Genomic DNA, 19,843 nt, shown 5'->3' on the forward strand with positions numbered 1-19,843 from the left:
GCACAGTGGCTCTGAAACCCCGGCCAAATCCCTCCATCCCTTGCCCTCCTGGGAGAGTCAGCTGTGCTTCACATAACCTCTGCATGCTCATGGGGCTGGTTGATCTCCCATGGGGCTGTTCATCGTGGTCTACATTGGCTCTGATTCTTGAATCTTCCTCTACCATAATGTGGGCAGCCTGCTAACAACACAGACTTTGACCTACACTTGTGTTACCATGGTGTCCCTTTTATATTTTAAGGACCAAGAGCTGGGTGCCCACTCAGCCTTGATGAACAGCTTTCTGTTATAGGCCATCTCAGATGGTGGACAGACGGGCTGATGCCGAGTAGTATATGCATGGCAACTGTGAGGTTCTCCTAGCAACAGACACAGTTTGTACACGAAGGCCGTGAGAAACCATGAATGGAGGGGGAAACTTAGGTTGGAAGGACAAGGGAGAATGAATTCCCCAAAGGCCATGGGATCCAGTACACCGTTGCCATGTGTCCAGGCTCCATGTCCATCTTGGTGTCCTGAAGATGCCCCTCTTTCAAAAGGAAGATTTCCCCCATGGTGACATGAAACACCTGGGAGGCTTCCTTATGGGAGTGGCTATAGGGTGCATACCTCCATTCCACGTTAGATCCAGTATCACATCCTCCTCTTATTGCAGTGAGTTGAAACCCAACTTCCCCAAGACAGTGCCATTCCAGTAAAGCTCATTCGAAGTACAACCAGAACAATGTGAGATCTTTTTCTTTCTGAATAATAGGTTCTCTGAAGTCATGGCTTGTGTGCCACACCCCAGGGCTTTCCTCAAAGAGTGGTGTGAATGAATATGTGAAGTGACTTCCTGGGGCTCTTCCCTCACAACATGTATCTCTGTTCTCCCCCTTGGGCCCAAAAATGGCATGCCATCTGTAAACAGCTTCTGTGGATGGTGACAGCCAGATTTACAGTAGGAGGATAGCAGAAAGGTTGCAAAAGAGACCATGTGCCCAGAAACACCTGTGTGATGCTAGTTCTTATGGAAATTTTGAAGTGTTGCTTTTGTTTGTTTGTTTGTTTGTTTGTTTTCCCCAAGAAAGACAATGTAGATAAACCCCACTCCTGGAACATATTACAAACCTAGAAATTTTGTCCTTGTCTGGGATAATGGACAGGTGCTTTCAAGATATTTCAGCTGAAGGGGCCCTTTTATTTCAGCTGAAGACATTGGATGGCAATAGTCAGTGGTTAGATCTAGGAAATAACTTACTTAGGTCTTTTGAAGCTCAGACACGTAGCTCACCCACGTGAAAGCAACAGGCAATCCATTTCTCCTTATACTTCACTTTTCGAAGTAGAGGAAGGACCAAACCACTTGTCTGAGAGAGACAGGATTTATGGTTGGTGAATTAGCTGATATTCTACCAAAGGGAGCTCCAGGGGGGATTTGGATGCCTATAGTTTACTTTGGAAATGATCCCAGAAGTCAAGAAGGAAGAAACTGCTAAGGAATGGTTGCATTGTGAAGCCTGATTCCACCAAGGGTGCATTATTGCTGTGCTCCATGAGCAGAACTGAAGACCCCTAGGGTAGCCAGTGGATGGGGAGGGAGGAGCTCCACCACAGTTGACATGGATGGAAGTCGGTCTTCAGGGATTTCTGCCCATCTCTGTGCATCCCTGTGCACACTCTGTGAGCTGGGACATCCTGGGGCAGAAGCTGGTATTTATAATCAGTCTCAGAGCAGAAGGCAGACATCAAAGAACCAGGCTGCCTTGTCCACACAGATTTCAGGGCTCTGCCCCATGAGCTCTTGACTCAGTAGGCCTAGCCTAAAGATAGAATGCTTGCGCTGGCGCTAAGGGTCTTGGCTTTGATATTGACTGGTGGGTGAGTCTCCAGCCCTTCCTTGACTCTTCCTGGGGGGCTCCAGCCCTGGTCCCCACCATTTATGAGAAAAATTTCACACCACTTCACATCATATATCTCAGGCCCATACTGTGAACTTAAAAATGGGGAATTAATAATTACTTATAACTCCTTGCAACCGTGGCTAGCAGATAAAATGCCATCTGCCAGACAAGATTTATTTATAATGGGGTTTATACATATTTATAAGTTTGCAAGCAACAAAACGCACAGTTTTAAAACTGGCACATTTTATATCAGCTAGAAAAAAATATTGCAACTTTATACTAGGGCTCTTTTGAGTGTGAACTACATGTGTATATTATGCACACACACAAGCTTTCTTGGTTCTGGTGGAATGGGCACCTCAGCATGTATATGTCCAGATGCAGATCAGCTCTGTGCTGGGGTCCTCTGAAATGGGCCTCTAGGGCTTTCCGACATGAACAACTGTATACAAAAATGGCACCAAGAGGTTAGTGATTGATAGACTCTCAACTGCAGACCTGGGGAGCAGAGTTCTGGGTGCCACGGGCTGTGAGACCCTGGCACAGAAAGGGAAGGAGGGGGGTTCTCACTGCGGGTCATGACAGAGGGAAAGCAAGCCAGGTGTGTGGTGCGTTTCCGTAATCCCACCACTTGGGTGGTAAAGGCTAGCTCAGGGCTAACCTGGGCTACATGAGACCATGTCTCAACAGAACTAAACAGAAGGCTGTGGAGCAACCAGCAGAAGACAAGAAAGAGACAGGCACTGGAGGAAAGGAAAGGGGACAGGCAGAAGAGACACCTGCAGACTTAACATCTTTTCTTGACTCAGTCTCACTTGGCTTGCTAGCCTTCCTGGCTACATTTGTACATTAGATTCTATGTAGCAGGCCCTGCAGGGACTTGTGGGACATCGAAGGAAACATAAGGTGGATCTGTTTATAATCTAGTTGGAACCCCGCCCCCAACACATGTGGGGAAGTGTGAGAGTGTTGGGAGTCCTTACAGGGCTGCTGTGCCCACATTCAATATGGACCAAGGATCTGGCTCAGGAATGAGCTGGGGTGCTGAAGACTTTGGCACAGTAGGTAGCGCTGCTCTGGAGCCCTTGGGGAAGAAAGGGTGCAAAGTTGACACTGGCATCCTTCATGGAAACTGCTGATGTCAACAGGATGCTGGAGGGCAGGTTGAAGAGCCTTCATTCCCACTCCTTGCCCTCTCAGATGCCCTGGGGTAAGACAGTCCTTGATACCCCCAAAAAAGACACCTTATGATTCCTCTCTTAGGGTGAAAGAGAAACCACAGGAAATGAACAGTTTTATGTGCTCACTGTACATAGAGGACCATGCCTATGGGTGAATCTGAAACCCGAGCTCAAGAGGATGTCCAGCTTCACACTGGAGGATCTCCCTTTCCCACAACCAAAGTCACTCAATAGCGAAGTCAAGTAACAGCTCACAAGGCAGAGACCAGTAGACTAACCAGTCTGGGGATGACCAGGTTTTTTTCTCTTCTTCTTTTCTTTGTTTAACACTCTGTGAATTTTCAACTGAATGTCCTCTGTTCCACTGACTTTTGGATAGGACTTGTTTCTGGGTACTGTGAAACTATGTGAATTTCTTTTGTGTTCAGAATGAAACCTTTCATGTTTAAAGCCCCAGGATTAGGGGACAGCTCAGTGTAAATGTAATGTGTAACAAGGTATTTAACAGTTTTTTCAAAAGCATCCAGGGGGTGGCCAATTATACATACTGATATATGAGTATTTGAAATTTGTTTTTTTGTCTCTGTTAACTTTTGTGAAACACCAACGGTTACTGTCACAGCGGTCTGTCTGGGAGTGTGACCAACCACCCCTTTCTACTTTGATACTGGCATGGCATTGACTCCCCAAGTCACCTGGGAGGAACAGAAACGCAAAGCCAACTTTTCTAATATTTTTCTATGATTGAACTCGTGCGATTTGACGAACATTTGGAGATTCCCCTAAGGTATAGCAGGTGAAGGTGAACAGTCAGCTAGGACTCCCTCACCTCTAGGGACCCTTTAGAGAAATGGTGTCGTTTCCAGTCTCATGCCTTCCACCACGGTCCTGGCACAGCACAGCGCCTGAGATACCCAAGTGGAGGCAGCATATAACATCCCCTCCCTATGGCCCAGGTATGGCAGGCAACAGGCTAACCCTAGACTGTGCTGCTCTTCCCATGATCAGGTACTGGAATGTGTGCCTTTACCATGGGGATGGTCACCCCTGCACGTCTGATTTCAGAGCAGCCCCTCTGGCCCTCTGACTTAGACACTAAAACCACGTGGGTGGTGAGGGTTCTTTTTTCCCCATTTGTCCACAGTCTCCAAAGCATGGAACCAGCAGTGTAATTAGACCTTGTTGCATTTCTGTGACCGGCTCTTACCCAGCATACAGACTGACTAACCACGGCTCAAAGACCGAGAGAAGCAACCATTTTTAAGTAGTTAATTGTTTCAGTGACTATAGGTGTAAGTCTATTGGCAATAAAGGCTACCGTGAAAAGTGTCTCTTGTTTGTGTGATGGAGCTCACGTCTGTGTATGGGGGCAGGGTGCCATAATATATTTGTAGAAGTCACAGGAAAACTTGTGTGTGAGGGGGCGTTCCTCCCTCTATCGTGTGGGTCCTGCTGATGGAACTCCGGTCAAGTTTGGTGGGCAATACTATCTTCTGAGCCACTCACCAGCCCTGGATCTTGTAATGCTTTGCAGAAGACAGGAAGACAGATTAAAGGCTTTCTCTAGAAAATAGGTGTGTTTTTCCTCAGGGGGTGTGGGAGGGAAACAAAGGTAACTTGTCAGAAACACTTGGAAGATTCATGGCAACTTTGACAGTGGGAAGGTGGAACTGGGGGCTTTTCGATACTGGGTATAACAAAGCACCACAGCAAATACGGATCCTCTGTGCGTGGGATGCAGGTTAGTGGCTAAAACTTACCGCCTGGAAAGCAGGGAGCCAGTTCCCCTGGCCGCTCACTCGCTTGCTCATCTGTAGCAAAGGAAGCCCAGTCTCTGGTTGGATTTTTGATTTTATAATTTCTTCTCTACAAAGGGGCTGTTACCGTTCTTCAAATCATAGGCTCCACTGGGAAATGTCTCCCTGGGGATGCTCTGCCTTGTGTAGATGCCGTACCTGGCAGTTTGTGTCTGTAATCCCGGCAGGAAGAACACCTATCCTGGGGGCTTGCTGGCCAGTCAATCTACCCAAAGCAGACAGCTTCCGGTTAGTGAGAAAGGCTGTCTCAGAAAACAGATGGAGAGCAATAGAGACATCCAACATCAACCTCTGGCCTCTACTGCATGCACAATAGTGGACATGTGCACACACACAGGCACACACACACACACACACACACACACACACACACACACACACACACACACAAACGCAGGCACACATGCACTCACCACCAGTAAAACAGCACCTACCCAGACCTGTATCAGTAGCACTATGCTAAAGCTTCAATCTAACATCATCTACAAAGATGGACCTGGGGGACAAAAGCGACTTAACAATTGGGTTTCTAAATGTGGTTTATTCCTGATACGCTGTGAGACCAGGTACTAGGAGAGAAGTGAGACTACTCCACTACACCCCCCCCTACCCCACTACACCCCCCAAGTGTCTATTGTGAAACAACAGAACACACCACACAGACCTCCAGAATGGGCTTATAGAAAGGCTTTTGGTTTTATTTATTATTAACAAACATAAACTGCAAGTTGTAAAGGTCGCTCACTACCTGGGGCGGGCCCCAGGGTCTCAGTTGTCGCTTGTTTCCAACCTTCGGGGTGAGGGTTTGGGTGCACTCAATGTCTCAGCGCTGTCTCGGTGGCCAGCTAGGGAACGGGGTGCACACTGGTGTCACGACTGCTCGATGCTCTTGGCAAACATCAAGTGAGCGAAATTAGGTTTTAGTGTGTTTTTAAGTTCAACTGCTCAACAGTCTGTCAACCTACAAATGCCACCTCCTCGCTGGGAATGGTGGATATGGAGAAGTCAGGGTCATGCACAATGTGTTAATTCATATTAGTGACCCAGACCCACGGCCCCAAAGCATTCCAATTATGAAAGCGCATGCCCACAAGCCCCCTTCATTTTCCACCTCTACTCCCCTACGCACTGGCCTGTTATTCATTTTTCCTTAGCCCAGAACTTCCATGCTTTACTTTCTCAGAAATGCCTTGGGTTTTGTCAGCACCGTGGCGAGGGAATAAGTTATTTTCTCCATGACATAGAGAAGAGACAGGCCAACGGTCCAGCAGACTTTCTCGACAATGACCTGTATCCACAAGGGGACGTCTTTAGTTAGTCAGTGCATGGTTACCTAGGACCCAGGAAGAATGTCCCTAAGCAAGAGCAAGTGCCATCGGGTAGACATCAAGAGAAACATCAGCTTTGAAAAGGTCCATGGGTGTGTAAGGGTCGTTCTTCTGGGGTTCGTAAGGTCTCTGATGCTAATCCACTTATGGGAAGCTCTGTCACCAGGTTTCCCCAAGTGAGGGTCCTTCCAAAGGCTGTTCTGGGAGCATGGGTGCTGGTCACTCTCTCCAACATACCCTTCATCTGTGTGTCCCCTGGGCAGAGTCCTTAGGGAGGGGATGTTCAGATGTGTCATCTGAATATTCTCCTTACAAGATGGACAAAGAAACGCAGGTCCAAGCGGCGAAGTGTCCATCAGATGGGAATGAAAACAGTTCTCTCTAAAGAGTGCACATCATACCTCCTAGCCTGGTGGGTTCCTCTCACTGAATGGTCCTGGTCAGTGTCCACAACTGAGGGAGCTGAGAAGCTTTGCTGACAGCTCCAGCTCCTTGCCAGCCAAAAGTGACAGCAAAGGAGATGATCGGCCACAAGCTTCTCTCTATAGAATTGAACTCAGTACCACACAGTTGAAGGGCTGGCTTGTGAATGTCACTGCTGGCAACAGACTACACGCAGCAGACCGACTGCAGTCCCCTGGAAAGGTGACCCATGGTGGAGAGCACCTTGCCTCTCCTTACAAGCTTTCCCTTTAATGGTCCCAGCATCCGGAAAGATCCCAGATGGCTTTTCGGTGAGTTTGCAGAAATGCCTCAGTGATCCCATAATTTGGCTTTCAGATATACTTAAGCTTATGCAAGGGACCCAAGAGGGAAGGACACATGTAAGGGTAAGATCCACATGCCTAGGTTGCTCTTGAGTGAGGTTTTTGAGAATACAGAATACGTTAACTTTTTACAGCTAGGAGCTAGGACACCGGTGTAAGGCCATATCAGCTTACCACATGCTGAACCTGGTACACCAGTGCCAGCAGGTTCGGACCAGCTGTCACAGGATGTGTGGAGGACTGACACTTTGTAATGGGCTCCACCTGGGGAAACCTGGCATACACATTCTCTACAACACGGTAGTAAACAAACACATACACAAGCACCCAGTCTATGAAAAAATAAATGTAGTGTGAAAAAAGGAAGACATCATCCCAAAGCGCATGTGCATAGCACATGACTACCTGCCCTCCCTGGACCAGGAAAATCGGCATCCATGGGCAGTGGACAATGTCAGCAGCTTGGTACATTCAGAAGGATGGAGCCTACAACAGATATGTCACACCCATGTCCAGGCTGAAATGTGTTGGTGGCTCCGTGGGTCTCCTCCTCAGGAGATGACACACAGTCTGGCCACATCAAGCAGACCTCTAAAGTTAAGATCGTTAAGGCCCCACATGGAAGTAATGCATATAATAAATAGGTGTGTCGGCAGAGCTTGCCTTGTGGAGACAGTCACTTGCAGAGGACCCCATTCTGAAGCGACCTGTTTTTGTCAGTGATGCAGGAAGAGGTAGCCTCGTGGGGCAGGTCTTCCTTGACCTTGGGAGAGTGGCTGCTGTTGTTACTGGAGCTTGATTTACTTCTGCTTGGGTCGAGAGCAGGCTGCATGGGTGAGGCCTGGGTCCCTTTGCCCTTGACCAGACAGCCACACACCAACCGGAAGAAGGCACGCCGCATCTCTTTGCTGGCCAGTGTGTAGATAACAGGGTTCATGGCCGAGTTGAGGACGGCCAGCATGATGAACCACTGACTCTTGAAGAGGATAGAGCACTCCTTCGCCCTGCAGGCCACATCGATCAGGAAGAGGATGAAAAGGGGGGACCAGCAGGCAATGAACACGCTCACCACTATCACTACGGTCCGCAGAAGGGCCATGGATCTCTCCGAGTTGTGGTTGGCCACCCTGCGGCTGCTGGACTTGACCAGGAAGTAGATGCGCGCATACAAGATGACGATGGTCACCAGAATGGCTGTGAAGATGCTGATGAGGAAAGCGATGTATTTCTTGGAGTAGAGGGGCAAGATGGTAGAGCAGTCGGGAAAGTTCTCCAGGCAGTTCCAGCCCAGGATGGGCAGGGCACCCAGCGAGAAGGCAATTAGCCAGCACATCCCAATCAGAAGGAACACGCGGTGCTTCTTGTTGGCATCATATGGCCTCATTTTGATCATGGTCAGGTGGCGCTCAATAGCAATGGCCAAGAGACTGCAGGTGGACGCGCCCAAAGCTACGAACATACTGCCCTCCCTGAGGAACCACACTGTTGGCGACAGGCTGAACGTCTTCTTGCCGGACATCAGAATGTTGACCTTGTAGGCTATGCCGGCCAGCAGGTCGCAGAGAGCCAAGTTGCCGATGAAAAAGTACATGCGGTTGTGAAATTTATTGTTTTTCCAGATGGCAATCAAAACCATCAGGTTCTCCAAGACGATGAAGCTACAGGTGACTAAAAAGAGGATGGTGGTAATGAGGGTGCCACCCTCAGGAGGGTCCCGCAGCCTGCCTGCCAGCTTCCCCACGTAATCATAATGTTCCCGGAGAGTATCATTCCCCAAGACTGGCGGATGGCCCTGCGCATGCGTGGTTGCCATGACTTCCTATAGACAGATGGTTACCTCAACAGTCCACGAGAGGGCGCGCCAGGAACGTCCATTTCAAGAAACAATTGGGACCGCGGTGGTGGGTTCCTGAAGGCGTGCAGCAAGCCTGACTGCAGGGAGACTGTTGAAAATGGGTTCTGTAAAAAGATGAAAGTACAATGAGCTTTGGGTCAAGTGATCACCATTCAGCAACCCTAAGTGTGGAAAATGCTAACGCATCTGGAGGGCTGGTGTGTAAGGAGTGCTCGGAACAGAGGCCAAGTCTCTAAGAGACCAAGGGAAAGCTGTTAGGGGCCTGGAGCTGCCAGAGAAGAAACCTCAGAGTCTGAGTTTGTGAATCGTGTAACCACGGCAGAAAGGAGCAAGCTTCCACGTGGAAATCTCCAGGCACCAGGAAATACTGCGTTACTTCTCACCCACCACGTGGCAGCTGGTAAAGCACTAGCTGTGGAGGGAATCGGATTTCTCTCGGGATGAGGAAAAGGGAGAGAGGGAGGGTTAGAAGGAAGAAAGAAGAGGAAGGAAGGAGGGAGAGAAAAGAAGGGACTGGAAGGTGAAAGGGAGGAAAAGAGGGGTGGAGAAAACCAGGATGCAGTAGGGAAACCGGTGTCTGGTGTCTGATGGACTTCTGGATCCTCCTTGATGAGGTCGGAAACAGCACTGTGAGAAGCACCCCATCTTGAGCTGATTCCCTTGGGGTCTGGATCGGCCTTTGGCCCACATGGCAGAGAGCCCTACAGCCTGACCACAGGGAGAGGGCAGGAAGAGCAGCCTGAGTCTGACCAAGAACCCTGCGGCCACTGCACTGAGCAGAGCCCGGGGAGGAAGGAATGCAAACTGTCCTGGAAGCAGTGGCCACTGAGGTTCAAGGAAGAAAGGAGATGGGGGTAGCGGGGACGTAATGACATGAACTTTGAGTGTGGCTTGAAAGGCAGAAGTCAGGGCCAGGAATATGAATTAGCATATTTCCAATGCCTGGGCACAGAAGAAAGGCAATACTTGGGATTGCTGTGAAGGCCTTGGGTGCAAACACCAGACCCTGAAAAAATAAGTGTGTGTGTATGTATGTGTGCATGAATGTGTGTGTGTGTGAATAAATGTGTCTGTGTGTATGTATGCATGCAGGTGTCTGTATGTGTGCATGCATGTGTCTGTGTGCATGTGTGCATAAATGTGTCTGTGTGTATGTGTGCATGCAGGTGTCTGTATGTGTGCATGAATGTGTCTGTGTGTATGTGTGCACACATGTGTCTGTGTATGTGTGCATAAATGTGTCTGTGTGTATGTGTGCATGCATGTGTCTGTGTATGTGTGCATGCATGTGTCTGTGTAATGTGTGCATGCATGTGTGTGTGCATAGGAGAGAGAATAAGCATGTGCTTCTGTGATGTGAATGCATGCCCACGTGTTCCCATGTGTGTGACTAAACCTGAAGCACACCCATGCAGCCACACTGGCAGGCCACTGAGGTCCGGGGAACCCCCTGACTACCTGCCCACAACACTAGGATACTGATGCACAGCAGCAAACCTAGCTTTCTACCTGGGTGCTGGGGTCCTGAACTCAAGTTTTCATTCATGCTTGCATGGCAAGCACTTCACCAACTGAGCTGTCTCCTCAGGCCCCCCACCGGCCCGTGGGTGTGTCAACCTGGCTCCCGTCTCCTCTCCACCCACCTCCGTGACTCTGGTGCTCTCCTGAGCAGGTGTGAAGGTGGAACTTGATGTACATCGGGCTTACCATTTATTTTTATTGTAGTTGTACATCTTTGTGGGTGTGATATGGTGACAGGTGACAGTCCCGGCACAGCCATCGGCACTCTCGCCTCCTTAAACATCTGCAAGTCGCTGCGGAACTCTAGAACTGAGTCCTCTGTCCAACTGGGTCTAATCTCTTTCGGTTCCTTCCAACTCCCTCTCTACGATCACTTATTTTAAACTAAAGTTACTAGAGTCTTAAATGTCTAATGAGGCCCAAGTGAGGTGAATTGAAAATAGCCCACTTTGACTACCCACCGGGTATTTACTTGAAGTATTTAAACGTCAGGCCTAAATTTGGTTCCTAGACACATGGACCACCACAGTGGGGCCTCACCCACCAACAGGAGTTTCTTCCAACGGGGACTTTAATCCCTGAAGGATACCAGGGGTTCCTCTGTAGATGGTACTGTGGGGCTGAGAAGGGAAAGTGACTCCTGGCAGCCTCTGCACCCCTGAGACCTTCTAGGAGCAGTGGGTTTTGTGTAAGCCTTTTCTTTCCCCATCACCAGGGAGGCCTTAGCATTGGTAACATTGGAAAGAGGAGGCCTGTGGCTTCTCAGCAGAGGAATCGCCTAGTTCCTGGCCCTTGAGGCATCTGCTATTCTGGAATTCCCAGGCACTGTCTTGAGTTGATGTCTACAATCTACCTGGAACTGCCCTCAGCCTAGTCCAACTATGTGAGCTGCCTGCGATCCTGAGGGCTTGAGTCAAGGTTAGCCTGAGTGCCGCTGGCTGGTGGGACCTTTGCTCCACCTTCTTGTAACTTTAGAGAGTGTCTCTGAGGATGAGATGCTGGTGATACAGAGAGAGCGCACATGCCATCCACTGAGCCCCTTCCTACACCCAGCTACGCTCCCTGGACTTCTAAAAGTTCTCCCTGAGGCAGGCCGGACAATTCTGCAAGTCTCTATCCTTACCCACCCTTCTTCTTCCTCTTCTTCTTCTTCTCCTCCTTCTATTATTACTATTATTATTATTTATTATTATTATTATCATCATCATCATCAGAGGATATCATGTGACCTAGCCTGACCTGGGAGTTGCTATGATGATCTTGAACTTCTGACCCTCCTGCCTCTGCTTCCTAAAATGCCGAGATTACAAGCTCAAACCACCATGATGTTTCATGCAGTGCAGGGGACTCAACCCAAAGCTTCTTGGCTGCTAAGCAGACACTCTACTGAGTTATGTATACTCCCAGCCCGTGCCTCCCAATTTTAGTTTAACTCTCATCTGTCTGTCAAACCCCAAGTCACATTCCACTCATCCTGTGGCACCGTCTAGGGTCAGGCCAGCCCCATGACCTTTCTTCAAGGCTGTCCTCACTTTAAAGAAAATATCACGGACATTCTTATTTCGAGACTAGGAATTGTAAGCAGCCACGGTTTTCCAGATGCAATAACATACTGGACAAAAACAACGCAGGAAAAGAGAGGCTTATCTGGCTCCCTGTTCAAGGCATGGCCGCGGGAGCTGGAGGAGGCTGGTCACACTACTCCCACAGTCGGGAGGCAGAGAGAGAGAGATGAAGGCAAGGCTGGTGGTCAGCTGGTGGTGTTGGGTTTTTATTCAGTCCAGGGCCCCACCCTATGAGATGGTCCTGCGCACACACTTCAGTTAATCTGACCTAGAATATAGATTGTGCCTGGATTGGTTTCCATGCTGATTCTACACGTCCTTAAACTGATAGTCAAGATTAGACACCAAAGGCAGGGAAAGCCATCTCGATGGTCTGTGTCCTTCCTCACATCCTAGGGTGCTGTCCTCTGAAACAGCAGCTGGCTAGGAGTGGGTTTTACAGAGTGGGTCTGCCAGTTCCTACAGATGGAGGAACCGCCCCACACTATGCTCTGTCCCTGCTGTGTGGATACCCAGGTTTGTTTTCAGAGAGCACTGGGCAGCCTGCTCTGCCGTCGGGGGTTTCTGTCCTGAGAACAGGCGGACACTGTCCAAAGACCCACCTCACAATGGTGGTGAAAATTAAGTTTTCCCTCCAGGTTTCTTGTTCTAGGGAAGAGGAGTGAACTTGGAATAAATAGCCTTTGTGTGCACATGTGCCTGTGTGGAAACCATGAGTCGGTTTCAAGGTGTTGCTCCTTAGATGCTGCCTCCCATGGGTTTGTTGTTTGTTGTGGTTGTGTTTGTTGTTTGTTTTGAGGCAACGTCTATCATTTTAAGCAGCCTCAGTTCTCCAGATGAAATAACAAACCTGACAAAAGCAACGTAGGAAAAGGGGGGGGGTTATCTGGCTCCCCGTTCAAGGGTGCAGTCTACCTCGGTGGGGAAGGCATGGCTGAGGTAATCTGGGGAGGCCTCAGAAATCCTGTCTCTGCCTCCCTAGTGCTGGGATTACAAACATGTACCACCACATCCCACTTTTTCACATGAGCTCTTAGAATTGAACTCAGGTCCTCCTGCTTGAGAGGCGAGCGCTTCCCAGACTGAGCCATCTCCCCATCCCTTGTGCTGTGCACATACTAACTCAGATTGTTTCCAGTGTCTCACTTTCCCAGCCTCCCACAGCACTTGACACACCCCATCCCTCCCTGGAAAGTTTGGACGTTTGCCTCCAGCATGAGCAGAAGGGATGAAAGTCCCTCTAAGTCAGGCAGATCTGATCTCAGCCTGTGGGTTGTGACCTTTAGGCAAACATGTATATTATGATTCCTAACAGTAGCAGAATGACTTACAAAGTAGCAAGGAAAATAACTTGGGGGTGGGGGCGCATCACCAAAACAGGAGGAACTGTGTTAAGTGGTCACAGCATTAGGAAGGTTGAGGACCACTGCTCCAGGGGGAACAGAAGGTGAAGAAAGGCAGGGCTCTCTGCGGGAGCCGATCTTTTTTTATATTTTCTTCCTGCATAGAAGATTGAGCATAGTGAAAGAGAAACAGGTGAAGAGCAAAGCAGACACCAGCAATTAAACAACCACAATGAAAACGGGAGCGGACGTGCCGGGACTCGTGGAGGCCAAGGTCCTGCAAGCTGTGCTGCCAAAGCCATGGTTCCCTTAATTAAAAGGCATCTCTCAAGCAACAGATGTATAGAGCACCTTCTGTTACCACTCTGGTTCTCTACATCTGCATCCCGAAGCTCTCTCTGGCTCTTTGGGACCTAAACACATATTTTCTCTGGTTTATCAAGATTATAAAGCTGGTTACATCCTGAGAGCTAAGTCCTGGGCCAAACGCCAGATTGATTTTGGATATATCTAGATATCTCAGCGTGGTCAGAAGCAGGTTTCTGTGAGCTCTGCTAGGGGCTAGGTGTGGTGTTTCAGTACTGCCAAATGAAGCTGGCGACAGGAAGCCAGCCTGATTCACTGCACAATCAAACATTCTTGGGACCAGCACTCAGATAAGCAACAGGCCACCAGGGGTCTCTGCTGCTCACTTCTGTAACCCAACCTGAACACTGTCTCGGTTTCTCACCCCAAGTGACTTTATCCTGTTTCTTCCGGTATTCAAATGAACCATGGGACACCCTGCATCTGGCACATAACCACACTTGTGGATGCAGCCAAACCTTGGTTGCTCTTCATCCATTTCTGCACCTCTGTGGGTCTGGTTTGCCAACAAGGACAGTATCTCTCTCTCGTTGGCTAAGGGTTGTTTCTTATGCGTTCTTTGGTGAGTGGTTGCCTGCATCTTTGCAGGCTTCCCTTGCTCTCTAAGGGGCATGTTGGTGTAAAGGGTGGGCTGTAACCGTGACCCAGAAGGGCTGGTCTCTCTGATACTAGCTGTCCAGTTAGGCCTGGAAAATAGGCATTTGTGTGTGGGGGAGGGCCAAGGTACCCCCACTGAAGGCAAGGGAGATGCGGTAGGCAGTTTTGCATTGGGTGTTGGAGAAAGGATAAAGTCAGGCGATGACAACGACATTGTCAGTTGGACTGCTGGTCCATTTCCTTTGGAGCACAAGGGAGCTCTTGGGTGGGAGAGATGGCTCGGAGAGTAAAGCTCCCTTTGTAGAGGCTGAGAGCCTGGGTTTGAGTCCCCAGGTGGCAGGTAAAGCCAGGCATACTCATGCATTTCTGTAATTCCAGCTTTCCCACAGAACATGGGAGGCAGAGGCAGAGGCAGAAGGATGCCCAGATTGGCAGCAGATGGGCCAGCTAGCCTGGTGTACAACGCAGTTTAAAACAAAGGAGACCCTGTCTCAAACAAAATGGGAGGTAAGGACTGATACCTGAGGTTGTTCTCCAACCTCTGTATACATGCTGGCATATGTAAGCATCTGAATTCACACACACACACACACACACACACACACACACACAGAGGATATTTTTTTAAAGAAGTGTAATGTTGAGATTGTGGTCACACAGAGACTAGTTTGTGCGTCTTCCAAAATCTGAGGCATATTCTGGAGACAGATAAGTCCCATTGAGCTCTAGGGTCGAGGGCTCCCTCAGCAGCACTGGTCTCCTCAGCGCAGGTCTGTAGGCAGCCGCTTGCCTGTGTTCCATCAGTACGCCCAAGGTTTGATTAGCAAGCACTTCACATCCCAGCAGACTCCTCCTCCCCTCTTCTGGCCCCCTCTGATTTGATGGGGATTGAACTGGAGTCCTCAGTCATTCTGTGTTTAATGGGAGCCACTGTCCACATCTGGGTTGCCCTCACCATCCCCTCACACCCCCAACCCCCATCACCTGAGCCTTCCCACTTTGGCCTCACAACACTGGGTTTGCACAGCTTTCCCTGTAGCATTCTGACACCAAACACATTTTCTTTTTGCCAAGAAGGAAGAAGACGTCTTGACTAGATGGCTCAGTGGTGGGTGACTCTACAAGAGACCCTGCCAATATTAGGCATGCCTGCCCTCTCCCGATCCAAAAGCAGCTTCCCTTGGGGAAAGCGAGCCTGGGAGAGAGGTCCGATAGATTCCAGATGTGCCTTCTACACCAACAACTCACTTTCTCCATATGTTCGTTTAAAGAATAAACAAACTATAAAAAGAAGGGAAAGGAGGGGAAATATCTCTGCTGTCTAGTGTGCCCCCCTCTTTCTCCCTCCCCTTCCCCCTCTCCCCCTCTTCTTCTTTATTCTCCTTTCTCCTTCTCCTTTCCCCTTTCTCAAAATTCTCAGAGAAAAAGACATCTCTCTTGGTCAGAGGGAGGACTCCGGGTTTTTTTTTTTTTTTTTTTTTTTTTGCAAAGGCACATCCTTCCCGAGACATAAATGACCTCATCCTCCAAACCAAATTAAAGCATCCAGTATTTGACAGCGAGCTACATTTCTTGGAAAGCTGGAGTTTCTTGGTCTTGTTTTCTTTTTCATTTGAGAGAATCAAAAAATGACATAACCAGAGGGCCAGCTCGTGGCTCCCACTCCTGGAGAGTTCCTTAGCTCCTGAGTCCACTCAGTCTGGTTTCCTGCCTGGACCGCACTCTGCCTCCAGAGATAGTTCAGGACAGACGGAAGGCTTCACTCACATAGCCTCCTGCACTGGGCATACTGAGCTAGGGTCATCGGTGAGATAAAGGTTACAAATGAAAGCCAGGGAAGGCTCCCCGTTTCTCCTTTTCTTCCTTCACGCAGGGACACAAGTGCCTCTGTCTAGTGGGGCTTTCCACGTCCTGCTGTCTGCCGCACGTGTCCTTCTCGTCAGCAAACAAGATGAGACATAAATCCGGATGTGGTCCAAGAAACCCCAGATATGGAGGTCATGTCCCAAGAACATTGGGTGCCCTGTGGACATCTCGTGCGTTTAACTTGTCTGTGGAAAGGCATCAGATCATGGATGCAAGACCTAAATTTGTTTTATATTTGTTTTCTCCTTTGCCTGCTAGTCAGGGTTTTCAAATTCACCCTACAGTGCTTTTTCCTGGCAAGGACAGGGGACCAACTTACTGCCAAGCTTTCCAGAAAATGAATGTAGATATACAGAAATCGCTTCCATTGGGAAGTTAAATATATGTGCAAACATAAGGTGTCCTACCCAGGAAGTCCACATCGGTTACATTATACCACATCTAGTCTCTACCATAGCATGTGACTTTTGCATGGACACGGAAACCTGAGATTCTTAATGGCAGAGCCTGGTTAGGCTGGATAAGAGGCATCTGTCCCAGCCCATCCCTTCAGGGATAAGGTTTTTATGAGATGATCACTTGTCATATGTCCTTTAACTAGGAAGTGCTAAGAGCCTCTTGGTGTCTTTACAACCTAATTGCTTGTACTTAGTGGCATTTCAACACCGTCCAGGAGCTTGGGTGGAATGTTCAGATAACTCTACAGACAAGGGAGGAGAAGGATATTAAAATCCAAGGATCACAGTCAGCCTGCTGAGCACCTCCTCCAAGCACTTGTGGGAAAGAAACCTCTTAGAGTCCTATAGCATAAATCCAAAACTGGTAAACGTAGCATCTCGAGGGTAGACACGCGGACAAGATTCAAGGAAACCCAACACCAAATCCCAGCTAACACAAACAGCTTGCTCAAGAGTGGCCTTCAGACTTTGATGGAAAAGGAGGGGTTCAGCTACTGCAAGGGAACCCTGACACTGTCAAATGTTTATTATTCTTGGAACAAAAAAAAACCAAAAACCAAAAACCAAAAAACAAACAAACAAAAAAACCACCCATAAGCTGTAGGCACAGAGGAAGGAATCTGTGTAACAAAGTTTCATGCTTTCCAGAAAATGGACCAGTCCCTGATTCATGGGAAGCAGGACATCAGGCCAGTACATAAAGCTTCACAGGAAATGGGAGGTCCTACATCCAAATATGGTAGAGGACCAAGAGGGTCTCGGTATGGTGTGTGTGTGTGTGTGTTTGTGTGTGTGTGTGTGTGTGTGTGTATGTGTGTGTGTGTGTGTGTGTGTGTGTGTGTGTGTGTGTGTGAAGAGCAAATGGCATTGGGAAGATGCTAAGTGGTTATGATGTCATTCTCCCCAAATGGAGGTTGGGGCTTTCTAAGGGCAGGCTTTGCGGGTAGACCCTCCGATGTATTGTATGTGAGCGGACTGACACTGACCAGATGTGAGCATCGGCCAGTCTGCAGATCCAAGGTGGGGTTCTACGGTAACACAATACTCGCCCCGGCACTGAGCTCTGCAGCCCTTAAGATGCTTACAGAGCAAGATTCCTCCACAGCTACCTGGAGGGAGTGAGAGAGAGAAGGAGAGAGAGGGGGAGAGGGAGGGAGGGGGAGAGAGAGAGAGAGAGAGAGAGAGAGAGAGGGTGCACACCACCTCAACTAAACAACCGTGACCACAGGCACAACGTACCAGGCATTTGCCTACCATATGTAGTGACCCTTTGCTCTGCTTTCTAGAATCATGCCCTCCTGACCCTGTCTGCCTGGTTTTCATCTATGAAGGATGGAACTTTGAATAGATACATTTTCGTAGGCGGTGACATGCAATGCCAGAGACTTGTGACTGTAGACTTTAGAACAAGCGACTCTGGAGGCTTGGAGGAGACCGGTTCTTACAGGGGAGAAGAGACCGTCCCCTCTGGATGTCACACACACCTTACCCTGACGTTCAGAGCAAAGAATTCCCTTTATAAACAGCTGACAAGAAACCCCTCTTACATTAAATCTAAGGAACATGGCATCAGGATTGTTCAAGTCCAGAGAGACAGGGACACAAAGACCATGTATAGGCACATGGTAATGGCCACCCTTCCTTCTTGTCTCAGTTAAGAACATATGACATACCAATTTTCCCTGGGAGCCTCATTATCGCTTTGCCGGCACCTTGTCTTCTAGCTCGAGGCCTGACACTCCTAATTGCCTAGTTTGAGAAGTGCTAAGAACACTGGAATTTTGTAGCTAATAAAACTTAAAAAGAATGATTTGCCTTCTCCCAGAGGGAAAAAAATCACAGCCATTCCCAAAGCCCAGGGTTTCTTCTCATGAGGATGTCTAACTTCTTAATTAGCCAAATAAAAGCAAGGATCTTTCCCTTGGAGAGTCTGCGCACTGCGCTCAGGGTTTACAAACTCATTTTTAAAGCCCCGGCTGTTACTTAAAAGAACCCTATACCTCTTCAATGGCTCCAACACAGGGCTATGTCCTGCTTTCAGGGTTATGAATGGCCCGGAGAACAGGAGGGGGTGGCCAAAGCGAGACACTCGCTAGGTCAAGTCACTGTGGTGTCCGAACTTGGTTAAGTTTTTAATCCAAAGAGTGGTTCGGGAGGACCCCTAGCCGCTCAACCGGCGACTCTGGTTTTCGTAACCCCCATCATCCGGTCCCGCCGCTCACCTCGTTCTGCAAGGCGCATCTGGGCTGGTTGCATGCTGTCGTGTCTCAGCTAAGACTCCAATCTAGGGGCTCCTTCGGAGGTCTCTCGTGGCCTCGGGTTTCTCTCTGGGTAGGCTTGTCCAGCCACCTTTCTCAGCGCCGGGACCTTGTCATCTGTCCCTGAACTTGCTCACCCAGACTCTGCCCCAGAAGATCCGAAGGCAAACTTTTGCCACGGCCCTCCGGGGCGGGGCCCAGAGTCACCCCGCCTCCTGCCGCCCCTAACCCAAGCTTCAGAGCTTCCAGCCCGCTGGTCCCCAGCTACATCCCGGTTCCCCAGCCACGTCCCAGCCTCGGGCCATGTCCCCGCCCAGTCTCTCTGCTAGTCCGCTGCTTCTGCTCTGTCCGGACCCACTGACCCTGGCTGGGCTCTTCAACCCTCTGGATTCCCTCCGCCCCTATTCCTCCACCGATCACCGCCCCCTCCCCCACAAACCTGGACCCTGACCCCAGGGTCCTGCGTCTGTCCGGCTAGTTCTAAGTGCTCCAGGACCCGGCAGTTGCAGATACCGAATCGGGTGCCCAGCTGGACTTGGATAGACATCTACCTAGCTGGCCAGAAGGATTTGAGCAGATTCTTATTAATACTGTTCTCACCTCGAGATGACTAATGTTAACTATACTATCTTTAACCGGAAGTTGACTGGCCACCAGCTTGAACTGGTAAACTAAGTCTCCTGCCCCTCCGGACTCCTGCCCCTGCCCCCATCCCTTTCCGAGCTGCAAGGCAGGGGGATCCCAGCCTCCTGTGCATTTCATGCCCCGACTACTGTGTCTTGCCTACCTTAGTGAACCACACCCCATTCTACTCGGGCGCTCTGGCCAAGCCTCACTGGCCATGTGGGGAGAAATGAGAATCTTTGGGGGGAACCGCATGCACGATTGTCAGTTACAAAGGAAATGCAAAAGCTCTCCAGACCAGCTTGGGGAAGGAGAGGGGAGAGGAAGCAGAGAGTGGTTAAATTCCTGAGCAGGCAGCCCGCACCCCCTCCTTACCTTTTCATGCCTACAGAAGTGATTTCTTGCTGACTG

At 49.4% G+C, this 19,843-nt stretch overlaps 1 protein-coding gene across 1 annotated transcript; it reads right to left on the reverse strand.

The window, feature by feature from the left end:
• Positions 1–5,628: 5,628 nt before the first annotated feature.
• Positions 5,629–18,935, reverse strand: S1PR3 (sphingosine-1-phosphate receptor 3). The gene is made up of 2 exons (XM_080933538.1): positions 18,773–18,935; positions 5,629–8,938 (listed from the first exon to the last, which is right to left on the reverse strand). The coding sequence occupies exon 2, from the start codon at positions 8,790–8,792 to the stop codon at positions 7,656–7,658; it is 1,137 nt and encodes a 378-aa protein (XP_080789664.1). The 5' UTR covers positions 8,793–8,938; positions 18,773–18,935; the 3' UTR covers positions 5,629–7,655.
• Positions 18,936–19,843: the final 908 nt, after the last annotated feature.

The sequence above is a fragment of the Micromys minutus genome (assembly GCF_963924665.1).
Source record: "Micromys minutus genome assembly, chromosome: 1".
NCBI lineage: Eukaryota > Metazoa > Chordata > Mammalia > Rodentia > Muridae > Micromys > Micromys minutus.